Source organism: Heterodontus francisci, chromosome 15 (assembly GCF_036365525.1).
Source record: "Heterodontus francisci isolate sHetFra1 chromosome 15, sHetFra1.hap1, whole genome shotgun sequence".
In the NCBI taxonomy this organism is placed as follows: domain Eukaryota; kingdom Metazoa; phylum Chordata; class Chondrichthyes; order Heterodontiformes; family Heterodontidae; genus Heterodontus; species Heterodontus francisci.
Window position 1 is genome coordinate 41918267 of NC_090385.1, and position 27023 is coordinate 41945289.

The following is a 27023-nucleotide window of genomic DNA, read 5'->3' on the forward strand; positions in this document are numbered from 1 at the left end:
GAAAGTTATGCGTGGAGTCAGAGAAAATGGGTGAGATTCTAAACGAGTACTTTGCATCGGTATTCACCGAGGAGAGGGACATGACGGATGTTGAGGTTAGGGACAGATGTCTGATTACTCTCAGTCAAGTAGGCATAAGGAGGGAGGAAGTGTTGGGTATTCTAAAAGGCATTAAGGCGGACAAGTCCCCAGGTCCAGATGGGATCTATCCCAGGTTACTGTGGGAAGCGAGAGAGGAAATAGTTGGGGCCTTAACATATCTTTGCAACATCCTTAAACACGGGTGAGGTCCCGGAGGACTGGAGAATTGCTAATGTTGTCCCCTTGTTTAAGAAGGGTAGCAGGGAAAATCCAGGTAATTATAGACCAGTGAGCCTGACTTCAATGGTAGGGAAGCTGCTGGAGAAGATACTGAGGGATAGGATCTATTCCCATTTGGAAGAAAATGGGCTTATCAGTGATAGGCAACATGGTTTTGTGCAGGGAAGGTCATGTCTTACCAACTTAATAGAATTCTTTGAGGAAGTGCCAAAGTTGATTGATGAGGGAAGGGCTGTAGATGTCATATACATGGACTTCAGTAAGGCGTTTGATAAGGTTCCCCATGGTAGGCTGATGGAGAAAGTGAAGTCGCATGGGGTCCAGGGTGTACTAGCTAGATGGATAAAGAACTGGCTGGGCAACAGGAGACAGAGAGTAGCAGTGGAAGGGAGTTTCTCAAAATGGAGACGTGTGACCAGTGGTGTTCCACAGGGATCCGTGCTGGGACCACTGTTGTTTGTGATATACATAAATGATTTGGAGGAAAGTATAGGTGATCTGATTAGCAAGTTTGCAGACGCCACTAAGATTGGTGGAGTAGCAGATAATGAAGGGGACTGTCAGAGAATACAGCAGAATATAGATAGACTGGAGAGTTGGGCAGAGAAATGGCAGATGGAGTTCAATCAGGGCAAATGCGAGGTGATGCATTTTGGAAGATCCAATTCAAGAGTGAACTATACAGTAAATGGAAAAGTCCTGGGGAAAATTGATGTACAGAGAGATTTGGGTGTTCAGGTCCATTGCTCCCTGAAGGTGGTAACGCAGGTCAATAGAGTGGTCAAGAAGGCATACAGCATCCTTTCCTTCATCGGACGGGGTATTGAGTACAAGGGTTGGCAGGTCATGTTACAGTTGTATAAGACTTTGGTTCGGCCACATTTGGAATACTGCGTGCAGTTCTGGTCGCCACACTACCAAAAGGATGTGGATGCTTTGGAGAGGGTGCAGAGGAGGTTCACCAGGATGTTGCCTGGTATGGAGGGCGCTAGCTATGAAGTGAGGTTGAGTAGATTAGGATTATTTTCATTAGAAAGGCGGAGGTTGAGGGGGGACCTGATTGAGGTGTACAAAATCATGAGAGGTATAGACAGGGTGGATAGCAAGAGCTTTTTCCCCAGAGTGGGGGATTCAATTACTAGGGGTCACGAGTTCAAAGTGAGATGGGAAAAGTTTAGGGGGGGGATATGCGTGGAAAGTTCTTTACGCAGAGGGTGGTGGGTGCCTGGAACACGTTGCCAGCGGAGGTGGTAGACGCGGGCACGATAGCGTCTTTTAAGATGTATCTAGACAGATACATGAATGGGCAGGAAGTAAAGAGATACAGACCCTTAGAAAATAGGCGACAGGTTTAGATAGAGGATCTGGATCGGCGCAGGCTTGGAGGGCCGAAGGGCCTGTTCCTGTGCTGTAATTTTCTTTGTTCTTTGTTGTGTGGTGCGAATGTTACATGCCACTTATCAGCCCAAGCCTTCATATTGTCCAGGTCTTGCTGCATTTCTACACAGACTGCTTCAGTATCTGAGGAGTCACGAATGGTTTTGAACATTGTGCAATCAGCAAACTTCCCCACTTCTGACCTTATGATTGAAGGAAGGTCATTAATAAAGCAGCTGAAGATGGTTGGGCCTAGAACACTACCCTGAGGAACTCCTGCAGTGATGTCCTGGAGCTCAGATGTTTGACCTCCAACAACCGCAACCATCATCCTTTGCGCCAGGTATCACTCCAACCAGCGGAGAGTTTTCCCCCCCGATTCCCATCGACATTTGCTAGGGCTCCTTGATGCCATACGTGGTCAAATGCTGCCTTGATGTCAAGGGCAGACACTCTCACCTCACCTCAAGTTTAGCTCTTTCGTCCATGTTTGAACCAAGGCTGTAATGAGGTCTGGAGCTGAGCGTCGGTCAGCAGGTTATGGATAAGCAAGTGGGGCTTGATAGCATTGTCAATGACACCTTCCATCACTTTACTGATGATTGAGAGTAGACTGATGGGGTGGTAATTGGCTGGATTGGACTTGTCCTGCTTTTTGTGTACAGGACATAGCTGGGTAATTTTCCACATTGCTGGGTAGATGCCAGTGTTGTAGCTGTACTGGAACAGCTTGGTTAGGAACGTGGCAAATTCTGCAGCACAGGTCTTCAGTACTATTGCCGGAATTGTTAGGGCCCATAGCCTTTGCAGTATCCAGTGATTTCTTGATATCACGCCGAATGAATTGAACTGGCTGAAGACTGGCATTTGTGATGCTGGGGACTTCAGGAGGAGGCCAAGATGGTTCATCAACTCGGCACTTCTGACTGAAGATTGTTGTGAACGCTTCAGCCTTATCTTTTGCACTGATGTCCTGGGCTCCCCCATCATTGAGGATGGGGATATTTGTGGAGCCACCTCCTCCTGTCAGTTGTTTAACTGTCCACCATCATTCACGACTGGATGTGACAGGATTGCAGAGCTTAGATCTGATCTGGTGATTATGGGATCGCTTAGCTATCTATCGCATGTTGCTTACGCTGTTTGGCATGCAAGTAGTCCTGGGTTGTCGCTTCACCAGGTTGACACCTCATTTTGAAGTATGCCTGGTGCTGTTCCTGGCATGCTCTCCTGCACTCTTCATTGAACCAGGGTTGCTCACCCAGCTGGATGGTGATGGTAGAGTTGGGGATATGCCGGGCCATATTGTTACAGATTATGGTCGAGTATAATACTGCTGCAGCTGATGGTCCACAGTGCCTCATGCCTGCCCAGTTTTTCTTTGCTGGATCTGTTCGAAATCTATCCCATTTAGCATGGTGGTAGTGCCAAATGACACGATGGAGGGTATCCTCAATGTGAAGACGGAACTTTGTGTGGCGGTCAATCCTACCAATACTGTCATAGACAGTATACATGTTAAACATGTATATTTAAAGTGTGTAATCTAACTGAAAAATTCAAGATAAGTTATGATACTGCCAGGGCTCTGTTTCTTAAAAATTCTCTATTTTATATATTTACAGTCTAATGCATTCTCTTTACAAATCCATGTCACTTGAACGAAGTAATCCTTTACTACACAGCATAAACAGCTTTGATTGATCCAACATCCACCTTAAGAAATCAGGGAGAATTCGAACATCTTAGGTGCTGAGATTGCCGTATGTTTGGCTGCGTATACACCTTTCTTTTTGAACTTAAACTTGCTCAGTTGAACAAAGAAATTCATACTGTTGGTTGCCAGTTAATCATAGTAAAGCACAGTGGTGGTGAGGCTGCATTGGTAGCAGCTGCAGGGATCTACCAGATAAGCAATCTCTCTTCACAATATTATTGTTTCTTACCAGTCCAGATGATCCTAAAACAAATTGATAGCTGCACTGATTTTGCATTTCAAATTCAAATGTTCTGAACATCCCCTAGCTCCCACAGGCCATATAATTTTTTTTTATTCGTTCATGGGATGGGAGTGTCGCTTGCAAGGCCAGCATTTGTTGCCCATCCTTGATTGCCCTTGAGAAGGTGGTGGTGAGCTGCCTTCTTGAACTGCTGCAGTCCATCTGGTGTAGGTACACCCACAGTGCTGTTAGGAAGGGAATAGAATTGATGTAACTAATGTTTGATGTTCAATGCTGAGGAAATGAAGCATTTTTTGAAGCATAAAATTGGGCAAGTTGATCTTGTGGAAGGTAGTAGACAGGGATCTACAAAAATAAAAAAAGAAATATGTTCCTTCCTACTTGGACCTGGGATTCACATTTACTGGTTCTAATGAAACTCATTGCCTACAACATGTTGGTTGTGCTGAAGTTCTTGCTCATGTTACAAGGATTTTTTGTACGAAAACTTAGGATTCTGTGTTTTTAAACACTGAAAAGGGATTGCAGTGACATCGAGAAACTTGCAAATATTGAACTTTATGGATGTTTTGAAAGGAAGTTCAACTAAAGCTGAACTGGTAAACAAGGAGTGGAATGTAGGTAATTTCAAGGAAACCAGTAGGGGGTTGACCTCAGAGCTACCCTCTGTTATGACCAGAAATAATTTATGACGCCGCGTGGGACTTGTTTATGGAAGGTTTTGGTTTCAGTTTGGAACTTGAAAAAGCCAGTGAGTTTGGACAAAAAGCAGGAATTTTGAAATTTGATTTTGACCTGCCTGGAGATCAGAAGACCCAGATAAAGTATTACCTCTTTGTAAAGGAATCCTGCATCTCGAGAAAAAACCCTGTATTTCAAATGTGGCAGATTCCTATTGCTTCCTGTCTCTGAAGAATCCCTGCATCAAGCTGTACTGTTGCCTCCTGGGTTTAAGAAATCCAAAATATTGGAATAACCCTTTTACTGTTATACTGCTGCTGTAAGACCCAAGAAGATCCTTCTTGCTGCACACCTGATGGAAGACCTTATGTGAAGCCTTCTACTGTAGATGCTCTTTCAACACCTCCCCATCACAGACTGTTCATCAACCTCGTCTGGAAAGACTTCGAGTGGCATCCACCTATTCAGTTTGGTGAGGTGTCCCAAAGTCGAAGAACTTCCTTCCACATCATGACAGACTAAGTTTTTTTATTATTCCTTTCATTCTTAGAAACAGCTGTAAACAAAAATCCCTTTTTTCCCTGGTTAACTGGTTTTTGGATGTATGTGCATGTGCATAAGGGCTAGGGAAAATAAGGAGCTTTAATATCTCAACTCGTATATAGATTTATATCATTATTGGTTAAGACTTGGTTTTATAATGAACAGTTAATTTTGTTGTTGATTAAAGAAATGTGATTGGTGTGCTTTATTCAGGGTCAAGAAAGAGTATTTAATTGGCTATTTCAGTAAGTGGGAAAAATTTATTGATATGCAGTGACCTGTGGAGAAGTTGGACTGAATTAACAGTGCACTCCTCCTGCATTGGTCATATCAGGATAGCATGAAACCAGGCAAACTTTGTGAAATTCTGGCAAGAATCCGGGGTAAGAGTGTCATGCCATTTTTGTCAGTTGAACTGTTACTTTACCATTTCCTTGACCTGGTTTTACTGGGCTATTTGGCTGACATATTTGACAATAAAGTTTTCTCTGCAAGGTAAGACCTAAGATAATCATGCAGAAAAAAGTACACAGCTTTGCCAAAAAAACTTTTAGCGATGGAGTAACTAAGTGCTGTAAGACAATGCAACTACGCTCTCAACATTGTCTTGTTATTATGGACTGCAAAACATTGGTCCTACAAGTTAAATATGTAACTCAGTTTTGCAAAAATTTAGGTATTTTTCCTGAAAGAGAGGCAAATAAATTTTAGGATTTCACCTGGGTTCAAAATCTGTGTGTTTAGGACTTATTGGAAAGGTTGCCAAGATTGTGACGAGTCTAAAAGAGAATTTGATTGATGGTGCTGGCATCTGTTTTGTGACTATTTTTAAATCATACGTTGTGATCAGTTCTGGCTCTCATTTCAAAATCAAAGCTCAGAGTAGTTCCAAAGAGTGCTGAAATAGTTGTCCACTACCTCTTACTATATTGGTGTGAAGAGGGATTTTCTTCACTAATTTATATCAAAAATAAAGATAGATTCAGCTTAAACGTAGCAAATAATTTCTACTTGAAACTCAAACTGAGATTCCACAAATTGTGCACTAACAGACACATTCTACCTAGAGTGAGTCATCAAATGTTCTTTTATGTTCAAGTGTATTCAGTTGGATACTGGCGCTATACTATTTACACTGCATACTGTCTTGGCAACATATTATGTTCGCTGACATCGCTCCACTCCTTCTCCGAAGCACATGAGAAAATGGGTCTTTCATTAAACACTCGGAAAACGAAAGTCCTCTTCCAATCACCTCCCCTGTCAATCAAGATCAATGGCGAGATCCTGGAAAATGTAGACCATTTTCCATACCTTGGGAGCGTCCTCTCAGTGAAGGCACACATAGTCGAAGAGGTTCATCTTTGCCTCTAATGTGCCAGCTCAGCATTTGGCCGACTGAAGGATCTCAAACCCGAGACTAAGATCACTTTACCAGGCTGTGATCCCTGCGCTCCTAAAGGTTTCAGAGACTTGGATAACCTACAGCAGGCACCTCGAAGCACTGGAGACGTACTAGAGGAGTCTCCGCAAGATCCTCCAAATCCAGCGGCATGAAAGGTGGTTCAACAGCAGTATCATTTCGCAAACCATCCTGCCCAGCATCGGGGCACTAATCACCCAAAACCAGCTCCGCTGGGCGGGACATGTCATTCACATGCCTGACATCAGACTCCCGAAGCAACTGTTCTACTCAGAACTTAGTCATAGCAGGAAATTCCCAGGAGGAAACGCTTTAGAGATGTCCTCAAAACATCCCGGAAGAAATCAAACTTCCCCGTCGACTCGTGGGAGTCCCTGGCTTGTGATCGTCCTAGATGGAAACACTCCTTTTGGGAAGGCATCATATACCTCGAAAGACTTCGTCGGGAACATGTGAAGGCAAAGTTGAGGCGTTGGAGGGAGCACACAAACCTCCAAACTACTCATCTACCTGACCCTTCAAGCACCTCATGTGGCAGAGTCTGCAGATCATGCATTGGACTTGTCAGCCATCACAGAACCCATCAAACTGAAGTGGAAGCAAGAATTCCTCGATCTTGGGAGACTGCGTATGAAAATATTATGTTAGCCGAGAAAGTAGGATCATCTTGTAATCTGTAAAAATACACTGGGTAGGGGCAAAATCGGTCTTCACCAGTGGCGTGAAAGGAACTTGTACTGAATCAGTAGCCAGTGTTACACCATGCCCAATTTACTTTTCCACGAGCTTCAAAATTGGCTTCTGTTGTTCAGAACAAAGAGAACAAAGAAAATTACAGCACAGGAACAGGCCCTTCGGCCCTCCAAGCCTGCGCCGATTCAGATCCTCTATCTAAACATGACGCCTATTTTCTAAGGGTCTGTATCTCTTTGCTTCCTGCCCATTCATGTATCTGTCTAGATACATCTTAAAAGACGCTATCGTGCCTGCATCTGCCACCTCCGCTGGCAACGCGTTCCAGGCACCCACCACCCTCTGCGTAAAGAACTTTCCAAGCATATCCCCCCTAAACTTTTCCCCTCTCACTTTGAACACGTGACCCCTAGTAATTGAATCCCCCACTCTGGGGAAAAAGCTTCTTGCTATCCACCCTGTCTATACCTCTCATGATTTTGTACACCACAATCAGGTCCCCCCTCAACCTCCGTCTTCCTAATGAAAATAATCCTAATCTACTCAACCTCTCTTCATAGCTAGCGCCCTCCATACTAGGCAACATCCTGGTGAACCTCCTCTGCACCCTCTCCAAAGCATCCACATCCTTTTGGTAATGTGGCGACCAGAACTGCACGCAGTATTCCAAATGTGGCCGAACCAAAGTCCTATACAACTGTAACATGACCTGCCGACTCTTGTACTCAATACCCCTGCAATGTGAGTCCAGTGCCGAAAGCAGTTTAGGAACATTGGAGAAGTAGTAGGCCATTCAGCCCATCGAGCCTGCTCCGCCATCAATACGATCATGGCTGATCATCCACTTCAATGCCTTTTTCCCACACTATCCCCATATCCCTTTATATCATTGTATTTAGAAATCGGTCAATCTCTGCTTTAAACATACTCAATGACTGAGCTTCTACAGCCCTCTGGGGTAGAGAATTCCAAAGATTCACAACCTTCTGAGTAAAGAAATTACTCCTCATCTCATTCCTTAGTGGCTTCCCCCTTATTTTAAACTGTATCCCCTGGTTCTAGACTCCCCAATCAGGGGAAACATCTTACCTGCATCTACCCTGTATATCTTTAAGTACTTTGTAGGTTTCAATGAGATCACCTCTCATTCTTCGAAATGCTAGAGAATATAGGTGCAGTTTCCCCAATCTTTCTTCATAGGACAGTCCCGCCATCCTGGGAACAAGTCTGGTGAATCTTCGTTGCACTCTGTCTATGGCAATAATATCCTTCCTAAGGAAAGGGGACCAAACCTGCACACAGTACTCCAAGTGCAGTCTAACCAAGGTTCTATGCAATTGATGCGAGACTTTGTTACCCCTGTACTCAAATGCTCTTGTGATAAAGGCTAATATATCAATCGCCTTCCTAATTTCATGCTGCACCTGCATGTTAACTTTAAGTGACTTATTGACTAGGACACCCAGGTCCCTTTGTACATCCTGCTAAGGTCTGGCAAGGTGAGTGCCCAGGCAACAGGCCTCTAACTCTGTAGGCACCAGGAATACACACGAGCTATGCAGGCCGAGTGTGCACAATTCTCAACAGTGTCAGATAGAGTGGCCAGTAGCATCACTGAGGTGTGGGCAACGCTCCCATCTTGAGTGCGAATGAGCAGGGACATCACTCACATGTGAATGTATTCATGTAAGTGGTGAGGGAGGGCAGCTGTCTCCTAACTCTTGATCCTGCAGAAGAGAGCGTGTAATGCACTTGAAATGACTCAGACGGGGGGTGGTACGGCCCAGCTCGCTACACTGACCAGAAATGAAGAGGCTACACTGAAAATGGCAAGGGTCCTGTTGCATCACCGTGGACAATGGAGAAACGGGAGTTCATCCAGAACAGGGTCATTTGCTAGCTCAATTTTCAGGTGAAGGGCATGGAGGGCACTCTTGCCCAGTGTATGCCATGGCTGTGCAACAGCTGTCATATTGCGCTAGTTGTGCTGAGGCACTTGCCGAGTAGGGAGAGATCTCATGATTGCATTTTTGCGTCTCCCACAGGGCCAGTTGTGGTTGGGGGGGGTGGGTGCTAGCAGCAACCATCCAGTTGTCATCAGCCTCCTCGGCGGGGAAACATGTCCTGACGTCTGCAGAGTCAAAGCATTCCAGCGCAGCTCCCACCAGCGCAGACACACTCATCCCAGTTGAGCTTAGAGCAGGAGCACTGGGTGAAGCGCACCTCAGGCGTGAGTGGGAGGAGAGTGAGGCAGAGTCACCTGTGGGCAGTTCCCCTCAGCGGACAGAGGACAGACACAGACATACTCTGCTGGGCCTCAGTTGTCACACTAAAGGAGGGTCTTTCTGGAGCAGCAGAGGCAGATTTGTTCCCAGAGGTACTGTGGAGTCATGGGCACACAATGGAGGATTCCATTCAGCACATGCGCTCCACTGCGTCTCAGGGTTTTGAACGCATGAGAAAGAGACCACCCTCTTGGAGAGTCATATGCAGCACCACTGAGTGGATGCAGGAGGAGCGTACTGACATGCACAGAAACAGCGACACTCTATGTAGCTTTGACCACTCAGTGTCACCGATGGTACAGAGATGCATGGAGTGGACGCCAGCTGCATTCCAACTCATCCAGCATGCAAAGACACCATGAAAGGGCTGAGGAAGTTGAAAAGTATGATGAGGGAGCCTCCTTGGCCCCTCTGACTGAGGAACTTTCCATGCAGCGAGGCCCTGTGACAGAGGCTGCCCCTGCAACGATGCTAGTTCAGCAGGCTGTGGGTAAGCCCCCATTCGCATGATGAGGAAGAAAGCCACAGGCATCTCAGCCGCATGTAGAGACAAATAAGTGGATGCCTCCAACTCATCCTCAGCCATACAGAGCATAGTGTAGCAACAGTTGTGAGCGCAAGACGCCACGTCGTTAAATGCACTTTCTGGGTCACTTGGGTGATAATTTTTGAGTTTGTGTCGTCAGGCAGGCCCCCCATCTGCCAAGACTGAGGCAGACATTATGTCGCCACATGAACATTAAAACTTAAAATTGCAAACCCCTGACTGGAAAGATATTTGCATAGTAACAGCGTTGGAACAATGGGGCCCCAGTTGTTGCTTCCCCAATACACAGAAGTAGTGATCAGACCAGTTTCAGTAACATGACTAACAGGCTGTTGCAGAGGTTTGAACTGAGAGTTTTAAATTGGGAGAACAGTGTTTGAAATCAGAAAGCTCCTGGCTCCTGATTTGAGAACATCTCTCTCCTGTCTGCTCTCAGCAGCTTTGGAAACCATCGAAGACACGTGAACTCAAAGAGAGAAAAGTCTCCTACGTTGAATAACGTTTAAGAATACTGGGCCCCAACGAAAAGTAAGATCTGCTTACAATCAAAGACTCTACAGCGAGCTGTAACCACAGAAACAGTAACCAGAAACCCCCTTTAGAGACTGCCTCAAACCTCTCCATTTTATTTTTCTTCTGCCCTTTTCTGTCCCTATTTGCATGTGTGTATTGCATGTGCATACTAATGTGGGTGCTGACAATATTGAGAATACTAGTCCCTTTAATTAAACAGGACTCATTTCAGTGTTAACAGAGAGCAGGTGATGCGCATTATAATTTTGCATTTAAGGGCTGGGTTTTTTGCCCAGTGGGGGAGTTGCCTCTGGACAGAGAGTTAGTCCAGAAGGGAAGAGTGGGAATTGATATTTAGACTGAACTGTGAATTGACAATAAAAAACAGTTGTGGATCAGAGACGGTCGCGGCTTCTTCATTTTCCTGAACGGACGTCTGCCTGTTTAACAGGCGCGTCGTATATCCGTAGGCGTTAACCATATTGGAGTTTAAGGGATTAATAAATTTCACTTTTCTCCTTGAAACCGAAGAAAGCCTGATTATGCTCACTTCTTTGCCTTATAATAGGAAAGCTGTGAACAAGAATTCACAAAGGGGGTGCTCAAAACACAGTGTGTTAAAAACAAACCCTGTTACAATAAGACCAGGTGAAGTCAGCAACAGACCCCGAGACTCCTTTCTCACCCGGTCGCAACAGAAATTTGGGTGATAGCATCCGAGAGAAATTGGAAATGGGAAGCCAAATTGTTCCCAATCAAAAAGAGCAAAATTTCAATACAGGTTTTCTTGTGGTTAGAATTCAATCACACACATGTCTGCAACTGAAGCTAGCAGCTCTCCAAGCCAGGGTGAAGTAACTTGGGATAAGTTAAAAGCACTCTCTATGGAGGAGCTGAGAAAAATGGATGAGCAGTTTGGGATCACTGTACGTGGCAAGGCTAGGAAGTCTGAATTCCAAAGGCTAGTGGCCAACCATTTTTCCGTTGAATCTGATGATGCAGAAGCAGTGTTAGAAGTAGACCCAGACAGGGTACTTCTAGCAAAGTTACAATTGGAACAAAGGAAACTTGAATTAGAGGAAAGAGAGAGAGAGGCAGGAGAGGGAGAAAGAGCCTTCCAGAAGGAATGGGAAGAGAAAGAGAGAGCCTTCCAAAAGGAAGGTGAAGAAAATGAAAGGCAGGACAGAAAAAGAGAGAAAGACAGGAGAAGGAACGACAGAGAGAGAGAAAGAATATTCTGTAAAGAATGCTAAGGAAGAGTGTTGAAACAGCTCAAGTTAACTAGGGGGCGATAGAGTAACCCTAGTGGAAGCATGGCCAATATGGAGGATCAGAATTCAGGGCTGGGTACAAGGTTGCTAAAAACTTACTCAATTAATTCCAAAATTCAATGAGGAAGATGTGGAAGCGTTTTTCGACTCTTTTGAGAAACTGGAAAGACAGTTAAAATGGCCAGCTGAGACCTGGTCCCTTTTAATACAAAGCAACTAACTGGAAAAGCCCATGAGTTTTATTCCTTGTTGCAAATGAGAGTTCATCAAATTATGAACTGACCAAAAATGCTATCCTCGGGACATATGAATTAGTACCCGAAGCCTATGGCAAAAGTTTAGAACCCTCAAAAAGCAAGCCAATCAAACTTATCTGGAGTTTGAAAGAAGCAAGCAACTGGCTTTTGACCAGTGGCTGAGGGCTTTAAAAATACAACACAGCTATGAGTCTCAGAGAAGTAATCCTGTTAGAGGAATTTAAAAACTCTCTCCTATTCTCAATAAAGATCCATATAGAGGAGCGGAGGATTCAGGGAGCCCAGCAGGCGGCTGTTCTGGCCGATGACTTTGCTTTAATTTAGAAGTTGGTTTCCTAGGGAGAACCTTTCCTAATCACCCCCACAAATCCGAAAAGGACAAAGGATGGGAAGGTGATAACCGCCTAGGCAGTTCTGGAAGAGAAAGGAAAGCAGGAGACATAGGGGGCCCTCTCCAGCCAAAAAGGAAGGTGCTGTGAGCAAGAGTGAGACCTGGACACCTGTGTGCTTTTATTGTAATAAGGAAGGGCATTTAAAAGCTAACTGCTGGAAACTAAAGGGAAAACTGGTAGGGTTAATCAGGCCATACCCATTCAGTGAAGAAGGGACCCTGATGGAAAGCAGAGAGCCAACGGTGGCTTTAACTGCACTAAGAGTGCAACCCAGGGAGCTTACTACGGCCCTCTATGCCTGTGCTGGTCCATCTGTCTGAAAATGGATGTAGAGCCTGTCCTCTGGAAGTGGGCATCTGTGACCTGCCTGATGGTGTGATGAGCTGCCGCCAGCGAAATGCCTCTTGATCCACAGCAGATCCCTGGAACGACCTGGATGCATAGAAGTTCAGTGCCACAACCACCTTGACGGCTGTAGGTAGGGGATGCCACGGGTACTGCGAAGCCTCAGGACATTGTGGACAAGAGCAGAAATGTCAGATCAACTGCCTGGATAGGTCCAGACTCCTATGGATTTGGAACTCCATCATTTCAAGGTAGCTGACTCTTTGGTAGTACACCCAGTGTTGTGGGTAGTGCCTCCTTTCCCTTGCAGCCCCCTGCTCGGCTCTTCTAGCTTGCAGCTCTGATGCCAAATGATGCCAGCAGCCTTACATTCCTCCCAAGAGTCCAAACACATTCTCCTCATAAAATCAAGCCGCTCAGCTCTAGCGATGGCAACTGTGCCACTGCATGAGCAACTGAGTTTAAATGTCTCATTTTATACAACTTTTCTATACTGCAGTCATAATGGCTCCCCGCTGTGTTCCCAGCAGCTATAGTCAAACGAGTCCCAGGCCTTCGTATTCCCTATGCTTGCCATTGGATAATTCCTAAATGTTGCTCCCCATATTCTTAACAAGCTCTACAACGAGCTCAACAAGCAATTACTTGGAGGCGTGCGGGTCACTGGCACCCCCACAACCCCCCCCACCCCCCGGTCCTGTCTTGGAAAATCACATTGCGCCACTGAGACGTCGGGAACCAGTGATGCCTTCTGAGCGAGTTATTTTCAGGGCCCGCCGTACCCGAAATTGCCCCTGCGAATGGTTGATAATTCAGTCCCAGTAGTAAACAAAAATTCCATCAATAACAATTTTGAAATTTTAAATTAACCTAGCCTCAACAGCTTTTTGGGGAAAAGAGTTCCAGATTTCCACTACCCTTTATGTGAAGTACTTCCTGAAATGAACCTTGAATGAACTAGATCTAATGTTAAGGTTACATCCCTTAGTTCCAGACTCCCCTTCCAGAGGAGATAGGATAAATAGAGAGAAACTGTCAAATCCTTGAGTCATTTTTAACACTTCAATTAGATCACTCCTTAATCTTCTATATTCAAGAGAGTATACTCTAGTTTATGCAACCTGTCCTAATAATTTAATCCTTTTAGCTTTGGTATTATTCTGGTGAGTCTGCTCTACACCCTCTGCAAAACCAGCATGCCCTTACTGAGATGCAGTGCCCAAAGCTGAACATAGTGCTCATGTTGCAGTCTAATCAGAACTCTATGGAACTGTAGCACATCATCCAGCCCCCTTGAGCAAAAGGCAAACATTCCATTAGCCGTTTTAATTATTTTTGAACCTGACCACTAGTTTTTAATGATATCTATAAATGGACCACTAAATCTCTCTTCCCAACAGTTCCTTGTGAATGACCGCAGTTCCGAACCCTGAAAGCCTGGAGCCCAAGCCACTGAAACCGGGGGACTAAACTCCCAAAATCCGTGGGCCTAAACCCCCAAACAGAGGACTGAATCCTGGGCCCTGAACCACTGAATCCCAGGGACCAAACCCTCCCCAAACACATGGCCCTGAAGCCCCCAAAAATCTGGGCCTTGAAGCCCCCAAAACTCTGGCCTAAACCCCCAAAGCCCAGGCCCCAAACCTCCAAAATTCCAGCCACACAACCCCAAAATCCAGCAATTAAACTCTCAAAATCCAGGCAGTGAACCCTTAAAACCGAGGGATTAAACCCTCCAAACCCAGGCCCCAAACCCTGGGGATTCAACTGCCAAAATCCAGGTCCCAAACACTCAGGATTGAACCCCCAAAATTCTGGGATCAAACCCCCAAAACCCATGGACTAAACCTCCAAAACATGGAGGCTCGAAATCACCCCACGCACCCCCCCACCCCCCCCTTACCACCCCCCACCTCCAAAACCTGGGTCCCAAAAACTCTCAAAAGCCTGCTTCCGGACCCCAAAATATCCTGTCCTCGGACCACAAATATTGACCCCAAACACCAATTTCTGCTCATCCAGTACTAGATGTTGGATAAGCAGTCTGATAATTTAGCAACAGTGGAGGAGTCGAGAGGGGTGGCAGTGAGGCAGAACTGGGTGTTGTCAGCGTGCATGCTGTCTTTTTGAATAATGTCGCCAAGGGGCGGCATATAGATGAGAAATAGGAGGAGGCCAAGGATAGATCCTTGGGGGACATCAGAGATAACTGAGCAACAGCAGGAAGAGAAGCCATTGCAGATGATTCAATGGCTATGATTAGATAGATAAGAATGGAACCAGCTGAGAACAGTCCCACCCAGCTGGATGACAGAAGCATTGGAGGAAGATGGTTTGGTCAACTGTGTCAAAGGCTGCAAACCAGTCAAGAAGGATGAGGAGGGTTAGTTTACCTTTGTCACAGTCACATAGGATATCATTTGTGACTTTGATGAGAGCTGCAGCAGGGCAGAAACCTAACTGGAAGGGTTCAAACATGGAACTGTGAGAAAAATGGGTTCCGACCAGAGAGGGAGATTGGAGATGAGGCAGTAGTTTGCAAGGTCCGACGCATCAAGAGCAAGTTTTTCTTCCCCAAGAGGCTAGTGAGGATAGCAGATTTAAAAGGGACAGAGACGTTACCGGAGTTTAAAAAAAAAAATTTCATTCATGGGATATAAGCGCGCTGGCAAGGCCAGCATTTATCGTCCAACCCTAATTGCACTCGGGAAGATGGTGGTGAGCCGTTTTCTTGAAACACTGCAGTCCGGGTGATGTAGGTACACTCACAGGTATTAGGGAGGAAGTTCCAGGATTTTGACCCAGCGACAGTGAAGTCCAAGTCAGGATGGTGTGATACTTGTAAGTTAATTACTATTGAGTTATCAGTGAATCTGCTTCCAGCACCCTTTCAGGCGCCGCATTCATGGCAACATGCTGTGTAAAAAAAATTCTCATCTCCCTCCAGTTCTTTTGCAAATTACCTTATATTTGTGTTCTATGGTTATCAATGCTCTTGCCACTGGAAACAGTTCCTGCTTATTTATTCTATTAAAACCATTCATAATTCTGAACACATCTATTAAATCTCCCCTTAACTTTCTCTGCTCTAAGGAGAACAATACCAGCTTCTCCAGTCTCTCTACATAACTGAAGTCCCTCATCCCTGGTACCATTCCAGTAAATCTCCTCTGCAGCCTCTCCAAGGCCTTGACATCTAGGAAGTGATTAGATAAGAATATAAGAAATAGGAGCAGGAATAAGGCAAGCGGCTCCCGACGCTGCTCTGCCATTCAAGAAGACCATGGCTGATCTTCGACCTCAACTACACCTTCCCCTCAGATATTTGAGAAATAACATTTTTTTTAAAGGCTATGGGAAATAGGACTGTGGTTATCTCTCAGAGCACCATCAGGAAACAAAATCTTTGATAGAAATGTTTTAAAAATCTGCTGTGGCTCAGTGGGTAGCACTCTCGTCTCGGAGTCAGAGGATTGTGGGTTCAAGTTCCACTCTAAGACTTGAGCACAAAAATCTAGGCTGACACACTAGGGCAGTACTGAGGGATGCTAAAGTGTGAGAGGTGCTGTCATTCAGATGAGACGTCTAACTGAGGCCCCATCTGCCCTCTCAGGCGGACACAAGATTGTTTGGCACCATTTTGAAGAGGAGGTCTAGGACACTATATTTATCCCTCAATCAACATCACAAAAAGAGATTATCTGGTCATCACCACATTGCTGTTTATGGGATCTTGCTGTGTACACACTGGCTGCTGCACTTCCTACATTACAACAGTGACTCCACTTCAAAAGAACTTTGAATGTTTGGTGGTTATGTAAGGTGCTATATAAATGTAAGTCCTTCTTTCTAAAAATATGCACATTGTGTATGGATGTGCAAAAGAACTTTTTTTGCTTGAGTGGTGGTGACCTGGAACCTGCTGCCTGTGAGGATGGCAGAAGCCGAGATGATGAATGATGTCAAAAGGAAATTGGATGGGCACTAGAGGGAAATAAACTTGCAAGGCTACAGGGATAGGGGAAAGAGACTGATTGGATTGCCCTTTAGACAGCAGACATTGACTTGATGGGCTGAACGGCCTCCTTCTGTGCCACAATGATTATGACTCTAGAAAATACTCAGATCTATCTTTCTTGGGTCCAAAGTACAATACCTCACACAGAATTCCATCATCCCGCTCACTTAATCTATCAATCGCCCTTTGCAACTTCGCATAGTCAGCAAACTTGGATATACGGCTCTCTACTCCTTCATCTAAGTCAATGATAAATATAGAGAAAGCTGAGGCTCCAGTAAAGATCGCTGAGGGACACCACTAGTCACATTCTTCCAATTGGAGTGCATACCCATTAGCCCTACTCTTTGCCTTCTACCTCAATTAATTCCCTGCCCATGTCAATACATAGCACATGCAATTCAAGGCCATCATTTTTGCTAACAGTCTCTTGTGTGAAACCAGGAGTGTTCTGGAAAATCATTTGTTTAGCAGATGTCCTGGAAACACATCACCAGCAGAAACCAACAAAAAATTAGGAATACAGACGGTTAACATCTTTCCTCCAACCTTCTGTACTATAAACCCAGAAAATGTTTTCATCCAAAATAAAATAAGTGGATGCGAAACAAGCAATGCTGATCATGCTTCACCCACAAACAGGTCAAGTTCATCTCACAGCAGTCTGAAGCAATACGATACTACAATAATTGTTATAGTATACAAAAGTAACTTACCTCCCCATGCATTAGCTACTGAGGTTGTTATTGCTGGGGTGCTCTGTACAGTAGGTACAAAAGCTGACTCCAGGTTGAAGATATCATTGGACAGGTTAGGTGCACTGGAAAGGAAACCAAAAAGTTCCAAGTTAATTTCACATAGAAAAATTTCTAAGATAACCCTTTGCCATGGACATTTACAAATTGTTTTGTCATAGCTTTTCTAGATTGTCATTGAGATGCTGGGATAGTGGAGCTCAAGTGGAGACCCACAATATCCAAGCATTATTCTGCTAGTATTCTTTTAAATATCTGCATACCACTGGTCCCTACTGGATCCACTGGGAAATCAATAGGAAAGAATTCCACATTTTGCACTACCTTCAAATGACCAGAAAAAGTTAGGTCCCAGATGCCAGAGTCTAAGAGCTTGTCTCTATTGTAGGAATGCGTACTGTCGACAGGAAGCACATAGTACTATCAATATTAAAGTGCTTTAGGTAAAATAAAATGCAAAAGGAACCACTTAACAGGGCAGATCTGACCACTTGGTTCTTGAAAACACAAAAGGTCAGATTTGGAAAAGTATTGGGAGATGTTCAAGTATGACAGTCTAATACATGCTTCAGAGCAAACTATCTGCACTTATGACTACAAGGGACAAGGTTCCAAATAAAAACAGGAAGTGCTGGAAACACTCAGTATGCTGCTGCCAGACCTGCTGAGTATTTCCAGCACTTTTGTTTTTATTTCAGATTTCCAGCATCTGCAGTATCTTGCTTTGTGTTCTGAATATGAATAGAGAGGAATGGTTTAAGCATCAACAACTCTTGCATTGCCATTTCTGTTATGATCATGCAAAGGTCTCCTTCTCTGCCATAATGACTCTACGGGCCTGATTTTCAAAGCCTGCTAAGCGCGGGTACGGAGGCGATCAAGATTTGAAGATGGTGTGCCCGGAGGTTGGCACTAAAGCCCCTTGCCTCCGGAACATGCCGCCATTTTTAAAGGGATGCCGCAGCGAGGGAACAGGTCGGGTGGACACTTCTATTCAAGTGCCTGTTGAACTCATTAAAGAGTTCACTAACAGGCTTGTCAATAGCAGGGAGCAATTCTTAAAGGCTGGGAATGGGGAAAACACCATGGGGGAAACACAACAGGGTTGTGAAGGCTTGAGCAGTGTGGAGAGACATGAAGTCTATGGGAAAGGCTGGTTAAATTAATTCAGAGGCAGCAAATGAAGCTTAACTAATTCAGGTGTCTCTGCCAATATTGTTGCAGCTGGAAGAGCTTAATGTTGCAGTGGAGCTTTGCAGGAAACTTGAGAGGGATGAGAGCCCGCTGGTATCACAGGGGCAGCTGGGATTGGTACAGGGAGCCCTGTGAACGTACAAAGCCCAGCTGAGGGAGTTCAGATGTGAACAGGCTACTCTGACATGGGACAAAGCAGCCAGGATGAGCTACAGTAGATGCAATCTCGTGGACAGCTGGAGGCCAGAAGAGCACAGTGCGGGGGGTGTGGCTGCAAGGGGACAATGGAAATCCCTTGAAGAGATGCTTACTGACCCCTCATTGGGAGCCTCAGACAGAGGTACTGAGGTGAAAGAACCAATGCCACATTCTCAGGCCAACCATTGAGCAGGACATTGGGTTTATGAAGTTGCGATTACAGTGCCTGAAATCGGTTGGGTGGCAACCTCCAAAATATTGCAATTGGTTGTGGCGATGATGGGAAGGGATTGAGGGTCAAAGGTTCTGAAGTTGGTTGGGGGTGGAGTTCACAAAATGAAAAGGTGCTTTTTTGGGAGGATATGTCACTGTAATACATGAGGACTCTGTGGGGGGGGCGGAGAGGGTGTGGGAGAGGGGATTCCAAGTTGAAATAAAAGCGTTCGACAGGTTCTGGTGAAGCAGCACCTTTAAATTATTGAAATGAGATTGAAGGGCTTGAAGTCCTTTATAAATGGCGCCGGCGCCTGCATAATGGCACCGGACACCTTTGCGGGGATGGAGTGGCCGCTCCCTTTACATCAGCGGGAGCGGCCGCTCTGCCCCCTCCATTAAAATGAGCCCCCGTACGAAATATCATGGGGGCTCAGCGAAGGACCGCCGAGGTGATAGCGCAGCACCGCAAAGTGCAGCGCGCTCATAAAATTCAGCCCAAGATGTGGTTCAATGGAATTGATCCCTTTTGCAAAGCTTACACTTCAAGCTGCTCACATCATTTGACTGAAAACATTCAAAATGTCTATTTTATTAATTTATACATTATGTGCTTGTTTATGGATGCAGTTTTGCCTCATGCTTCTAATCATCATGAATGTTAACTTGATCTTAATTAACTGCTTTGCAAGTCAGAATCAAAAATGAGTGATTTTTAGTTTGAACAAGCAGAGTGATAGGAGGTATGTTTGGTTTTCTAAGTACAAATAATTTGAATTTTCACACTGGTCAATAAATGTACTCAATTTTTACAGTTTTCATATAGTATTAATGACACAACACTTAAGACTGATATAACTGGAACAATGAAAGCAGAAGCAGTGCATGCTAAGCTAGCACATTAAAATTTATTATAATTTAATTTCGCCTTCAGTACTATGTTTTGCTTGTGAGCTGATCTTGAGCTGTGACTCAATACAAGTTTTCAAACTTAATTTGTGTATCTTGATCAAATTATTTGGTTTTAAAAGATCCACCTCATGAACTTGAGAGAATTTGAAACACAAGCCAAAGACCAATTCGTAGATATATAATTCTGCTTCAACTAAAATTACTGGAAGCACGCTTCTCCACATATAAGCCAGGAAGATTCCTCTGCATTTGTGCCCAGATGCACTGACAATCCGGGTGCAAAAAAATTATCTGGCTTAAAAAATTGCAGAAGTTTGGGCGTAGGTGAGTTTCACGTAACCATAATATCCTAAAGTCATCGTGATCATCATCTTCTGTCCATCAAACCTCTGGACTGAATGAATCTCTGGCCATAAAGCTGGCCAAGCCTCCAACTCTCAAATGTGGGTATCCTCCAATTGCGCTTATTCAAGGGGTCTCAACATTGCGATGAAATTTTTGGTCCAGCAGGAAACAAAGTAATTTTTCTGATCTTTTATTTGCAATTTTTGAGATTTTTTTAAAAACAATTTGATCGTAGAGACCCGCTCTATACTTTGTTTCTTTTAATGAATTTTTATGGTATTAAAAATAAGTCACACTAAAAATTGAAAAGCTTTCCCCGATTGCTGGTTCTTAAACATGCTGCACCTGATGAGCATGAATCATGGTTAAATAAGTTCAAACTTAAATTTTAAGGCTCAAAGCCAAAATATACTGCTATCTATTTGGTGTTTCCTTGGGTTGATTTATGCCCATTCAAAATATGGGCGTATTGTAATGGGATTGGAAGGATACTTGCACATTTTTGACAACTGCAAAATGGACACATTTTTGGGTCTTCGTTCAGGGCTGTACCCTGGAGCAAACACCAGGCCAAACTGTTACAAATGCCAATTTCACTTTCAGATGCATTGGGCCTGAAGCCTGGTCTTTAAGCCTGCCCAATCAATTGTATGCACACAATTTTACTTTGATTAACTACCTCCATAATGAAAGATTTGGTTTGATAGTGGAATTTTCTCTGCAACTACCAACACTTCTTTTTAAGGGGGTGTATGAATAGACCTTCCTGGCAAGAAATTGAGCATTTCAGTTGGTGAGTCAGCTAAAGTGGGTGAGACACCCTATAAGCCTCAGAATGATCTAGGTTGAATTCGTACATGAGCTCCATGACAGGGAACCTAATATAACTTTTACAATCCAACTTTTGGCAATTTGCACTGTTATTTTCTTTATTTTGATATATTAGATACCCAAAATAACTGACAAGAAGTTAGGGCAAGTAACTTGGATAAATTAAGTCAACTGAACTCATATTGGGGGTAATTAGCAGACATATCATTTGTGAATCAGTAACCGTTACTACTTCATAGAGTTTAATTAAAAGATGTCACCTGTTAGTAGTTGTTGCTGGTGTGGGTACTGAGAATAGATCAACTGCTACAGTTGTATTGATACTTTTCCCTGATGTGGAGCTTGGAGAGACAGTTGTGGATGCTGTTGTTGACTGGGGTTGCATAGACATTTCTTTATGCCGCTGCTCCTGTCAAGAAGAGAGTTGAGAAGGATTTCTCAGGATGTCCTTGCATAAAATACATAGAAGGTAAATGAAGTGAATTCAACTGATAAAATGATGATGGGCATTACCTACCTGCATCAGAAATCCAGGTGGAATTGCATCGCACTTTGCCTACATATGCAGAAATTACAGATTAGGTACAGCTAGCTACAGGGAGAGTGTTCCAAGCCAAGGACCTACACATTCACGACATTTGGAGCAGGCCCTTAGAACTAAAGTGTCTTGTTTCTTCCCCTTTAATGAAGCAGTACTGGTTAAATTAGAAGCGAAATATTTTCTTAAAAACTACGTGCCCTTATTTGAAGGCCAGGTAATTGGTTTACAGACCTGCATGTCCTAGGTTCAATTTGTCTGAGTTAATTGATCTCAGCAAGGGTCACAGTTGGGGTGCTACAATTGGCTTCACTACCCCTCAGCTTGGTTGAATGGAAGGGGTGGGGGAAAGATGGGGTGAAAGGAGAAAAAAAATATCTCTTCCAAATTGCCATCCAATGACTCTGCATAGAAAATTGTGTGCGTGGACCCTGGGAACAACAGAATTTTCTAGGTTGCGATGCCCTTTATATTTAAATTGCCCACCAAGATAATTACATAGAATTACGGCACAGAAACAGGTTGTTCAGCCCAACCTGTCCAAGTCAACATTTATGTACTACTTCAACCTCCTCCCATATCAGCAAAGCCCATTTTTTCCCCCTCATATGCTTATCTAACCTTCCCTTAAATGCACTGTACTATTTGCCTCAACCACTCCTGTGGTAGCCAGTTCCACATCCTCATCAAACTTTGGTTGAAGTTTCTTCTGAATTCCTTGTTTTATTTCTTGGCGATCATCTTCTATTGCTGACCTTCAGCTTTTGCTCTTCACTAAAAGTGGAAACACGCTCTTGTGTCTACTCCATCGAGCTCTTTCAGAATTTTAAAGGCCTCTATTAAGTCACTCTTCAGCTTTCTCATTCAAAGAGAAAAGAGACCCAGCCTCTTCATCCTTTCCTGATAAGTATAACCATGCATTTCTGGTATCATCCTTCTAAATCTTTTTTTCACTCTCCCTAGTGCCTCTATATCCTTTGTATAATATGGTGACCAGAATGGTACATAGTAATCAGAGTGTGATCTAACCGAGGTTTGAATCAAGGTTCGCATAACCCCTCTACTTTTCAATTCGATCCCTCTAGAAATAAAGTCTAGTGGTTTGCTTTTGTTAATGGCCTATTAAACCTGCTTGCTACTTTTAGTGATTAATGCATTTGTACTCCCAGATCCCATTTTGATTCTTATTTTCCAAGAAAGTAATACGTGACCTCCTCATTTTTCTTACCAAAATTTAACTCCTTACATTTATCAGTGTTGAAATTCATTTGCCAATTATATGCCCACTCTGCAAGTTTATTAATAGCTTCTTGTAATTTGTTGTGCGCAGCCTATTTGTTACACTATGTGATACATTCAAGATTGCCGTAAGCCACGTATGTGTACATCTTAAAGCGAATGTTGCTCGTGCAGCCTGTTTATTGCACTGTGCAGCACATTCTGGATTGCTGCGTGGCTACATACCTGCACAGCTTAAGGGAACATTGTTTGCAGTCCTCCTCGGTATTGCCCATCTTCCCCCCACCCCCTGACTTGGTGTCATCTGCAAATTTAGAAATTGTGTTTTTGATTCCAAACTTCTAAATTGTTCATATATATTGTCAACAGTGGTTCCTAGCACTGATCCTCATGGGACCTCACATTCCACCTTCTACCACTTTAAACAGCTGTCCTATCTCCCTACTTACTATCTTATAGCCAGTTAGTTATTCTGCTACTTGTCGCCTGACTCCACATGCTCTGATCTTATTCATTAGTCTATTATGTGGCATCTTAGCAAAGGTCGTTTGGAAATCCACATAAATTACATCTACTGTATTACCCCATCTTCTCTTTGTTACCTCTTCAAAGAATTCCACGAAGTTGATCAAGCAAGACATTCCCTATTAAATTCATGCTCACTATTCAGTGTTATATTTTTAGATTCTAAATGTTTTTCTATTTTCTCCTTCAGTAGGATTCCGCTATTTGACTGAACACTGATGTTAAGCTGACTGGTCTATAGTTCCCTGGACATGTTCTCTTTCTCTTTTTAAATATAGTTATACTGTTAGCTATCTGCCAGTCTCCTGGCACTACAGTTGCCTAGGTTCAAATGTAGAATGGGCACTCAAACAAGATAGCAGTGAGTTACTAATACTTGTGGAACCAGACTTCAGCAACTCCTGAAAAAAGGGACCAAAAAAAGGGGGGAAAAGTTTTAAGAAACAATATCTGTACTGAGGTGCATTCCTTCCAGGCAGATAGTCGTATGCCCAATACAGGTAAAAATAAAACTGGCAAAAATCAAGTTTCAGTAGTGAGCCTACTGCAGTCAGTAATTTCAGGGTTAAGTTGTTTGACAAAAGAAAATATTAAAATCAAGCCAATGTATCACTGTTACGGATAGATCCAAAATAGTAGGTAGGCCTGGAGACGGAACTTTTATTTTAGAATTGCAAAGTAAATTTTGTTTCTTGTATATGTCACCTCGGGTGGCTAGAAAGAAGCCTTCAGGAGAAAGGATTGCTCCTTTAACTAAATGATTGAACTGACTTGGAAATATTTGACTCATCTATAAAAGTCATCAAAATTGCTCCAAGCACTATTGTGAATTTAGATAACTATTCGCAATTTTAGAATTATACTTCCATATCAAGTGGCTTCAAGAGATTCTTCCACAATCCATGGAAAGATTCTTAACACAATACACATTTTCTTTCACACTAAAATCTAATGATTGAGAATATAATTCCCTGGCATTTCAGCACAAAGTGAAAGCACTAACTTCATAAACAATTTGATAACACTTTTGATGATTGTTAAATGCAGGCTGCTGGTGAATGGGATACAGGAATTACCAGTTATTTCCAATACACTTACAATACAGAATATATATGGGCCAAATGTTTTTGCACATGTATGAGTCAGCAAATAGAAAAATATTTTTTTTTTATAGTCACCAGTACAGCCTGCTGTATTAAAATACAAAATACTACAAAGGGGCAACAGAGAGATTGAGAAGAAGTCATAGATTATCAACTCGAAGAGCAGTTACTGCTTTGGAACAGACTCCAGACCAAAATGAGGGACATAGTTTTCCTTTGCTTTTTTGATCAAGCATCACGACATAGAGGATGATCCTAGACTCCCACTTGTGTACACTACTGGGCCAAAGTGGCATTGTACCACATTAAGCCATACAGATACACAAGTGTATTATAACTAAATAGGGGCACATGCAGAGAAATGAGCTTTCAATTTTTAGTTGAAAATTGGACATTTGTTGAGTATTTTTTTCCTGGTAAAAGTTGGGGACAGATTGCTGCAGAAATATGGATAAATGAAGTCGCTTTACACAGTACCTCATTTGCTGTAGACCCCCTTAAAAGAGAATGAAAATTCTTCTGCATAGTGCAAGATACATCTGATTGTACCTTACCCAAGACTCTCAACATGAAATGGATTTTGAAATCACACACAAATATCAGTTTTCTAATAAGCACCATATTCAATTATCTGAAATGGCTCCCTAATTTAAACTACATTTAATTTCAAGTAACAGATTACACCATATCACATAAATAATACATTCCAACTGTCCCTTCCTCGAAAAGGGTTACAGATGGATTTGAAAATCAAATGCCTGAGAAGGTGGGAGAAGACAGTGGGTGTTGGGGTGGGGGAAAAGAGTGTGGCGAAGAGTGTTTCTATAAAAACAAAATTTAAACCAAGCCAACATAGAGTACACCACTGGTCAAAGATCAGAGTTCTTTTGAAGGCCGATGGTCCAACTAAGTGCTACATCAAATGCATCCATTTTTGTCTTTGATCACCGAAATCTCACCCTTATTAAAGTTCTTAATCTACCAGACCACTGTAAGAATACATGCATTCAACCTTTACATGAACACGAGTACTGCTTATTTTGTATAAAATTACAGGTTTGGTGGGGAATTTAAGAAGCAGCAATAGTTAAAGGTAAATGATGGGGGGAAAAAAAACTAGATGCTAAAATATAAATTTTGGGTCGAAGATTCTGAAACCAGAAACTCCAACAGGAACTTAGGAAGAGGCCATTTAGCCCCTCAAGTCTGTTTTGCCTTTTGATGAGATCATGGCTGATGTGTGAGTGAACTCCACATGCCCGCCTTTGCCCCATATCCCTTAATACCTTTGGATAACAAAATTTTATTAATCTCAGATTTAAAATTAACATTGGATCTAGCATCAATTATCATTTGCAGAACAGCGTTCCAAACTTCTACCACCCTTTCCATGTTGCAGTGGTTCCTAATTTCACTCATGTAAAGATCTGGCTCTTTTTTTTTACGGTGCCCCTTAGTTCCAGACTCACCAACCAGTAGAAATAGTTTCTCTCTATCTACTCTATCTGTTCCTCTTAATATTTTGAAAACTTCTATCAAGTCACCCTGAAATCTGACTTCCAGGGAATACAACCCTGGTTTGTGGAATCTCTCCTCGTTACTTAACCCGTGGATCCAGTTGTTATTCTGGTACATCTGCTGTCTCTCAAAAGCCAATATACCCTTCCTAAGGTGTGTGCCCAGACTTCTCTCAGTACTCCAGGTGTAGTCTAACCAGGGCTTTGTATAGCTGAAGCATTACTCCTACCCCCTTGTATTCTAGTCTTCTAGATACAAAGGCCAGCATCCCATTAGCCTTTTTGATGATTTTAATGATCTATGTACCTGGACCCCCAAGTCTCTTTGGACTCCCACCGTTTCTAGCTTATCATTTTGAAAGTACTCTGTTCTATTCTTTTTAGGTCCTAAGTGGATGACCTCATATTTGCCTACACCGACATCCTTTTGCCCATTCACTTAATTTATCAATATCTCTGTAATTTTAAGCTTCCATCTACACTGCTTACAATGCTGCCCATCTTGGTGTCATTAGCAAATTTGGGTATGTGGCTTTCGATTCCATATCTAAGTCGTTAATAAATATGATGAATAGTTGAGGCCCCAACACAGATCCTTGCAGGACATCACTTGTCACATCCTGTCAATTAGAGTGCCTGCCCATTATCCCTACTCTGTCTCCTGCCACTCAACCAATTTTCTAACTAGAACAATAACTTGCCTTAAATTCCATGAACTTCAACTTTAGCTAACAGTCTCTTGTGAGGAACTTTACTGAATGCCTCAGGAAGTCCAAATAAGTAACATCCATAGGCATTCCCCTGTCCATTACTTTAATCACCTCTTCAGAAAACTTCAATCAATCAGATTCATCAGGCATGACCCACCTTTTACAAATCCATCCTGGCTCTCTGATCAGCTGAAAATTTTCAAGGTGTTCAATCATCCTATCTTAAAATATATACGCTAGCAATTTCCCACCAATGGATGTCAGACTAACTGGTCTATAATGCCATTGTTTTCTTTTCTCATATTTCTTAAATAGC

At 43.2% G+C, this 27023-nt stretch overlaps 1 protein-coding gene across 6 annotated transcripts in view; it reads right to left on the minus strand.

The window, feature by feature from the left end:
- LOC137377617 (phosphatidylinositol-binding clathrin assembly protein-like) overlaps positions 1 to 27023 on the minus strand; it is a 168900-nt gene that overhangs the window by 37180 nt on the left and 104697 nt on the right. For 3 of the 6 annotated variants that reach the window (XM_068047451.1, XM_068047455.1, XM_068047453.1), the window contains exons 11-13: positions 21593 to 21631; positions 21336 to 21484; positions 17344 to 17447 (exon numbers count right to left, since the gene is read on the minus strand). In XM_068047451.1, coding sequence (XP_067903552.1) covers positions 17344 to 17447; positions 21336 to 21484; positions 21593 to 21631 — 292 coding nt within the window. Of the gene's footprint in view, positions 1 to 17343; positions 17448 to 21335; positions 21524 to 21592; positions 21632 to 27023 lie in introns of those variants that run through there. The other 3 variants (XM_068047452.1, XM_068047456.1, XM_068047457.1) reach the window with 2 other exon arrangements.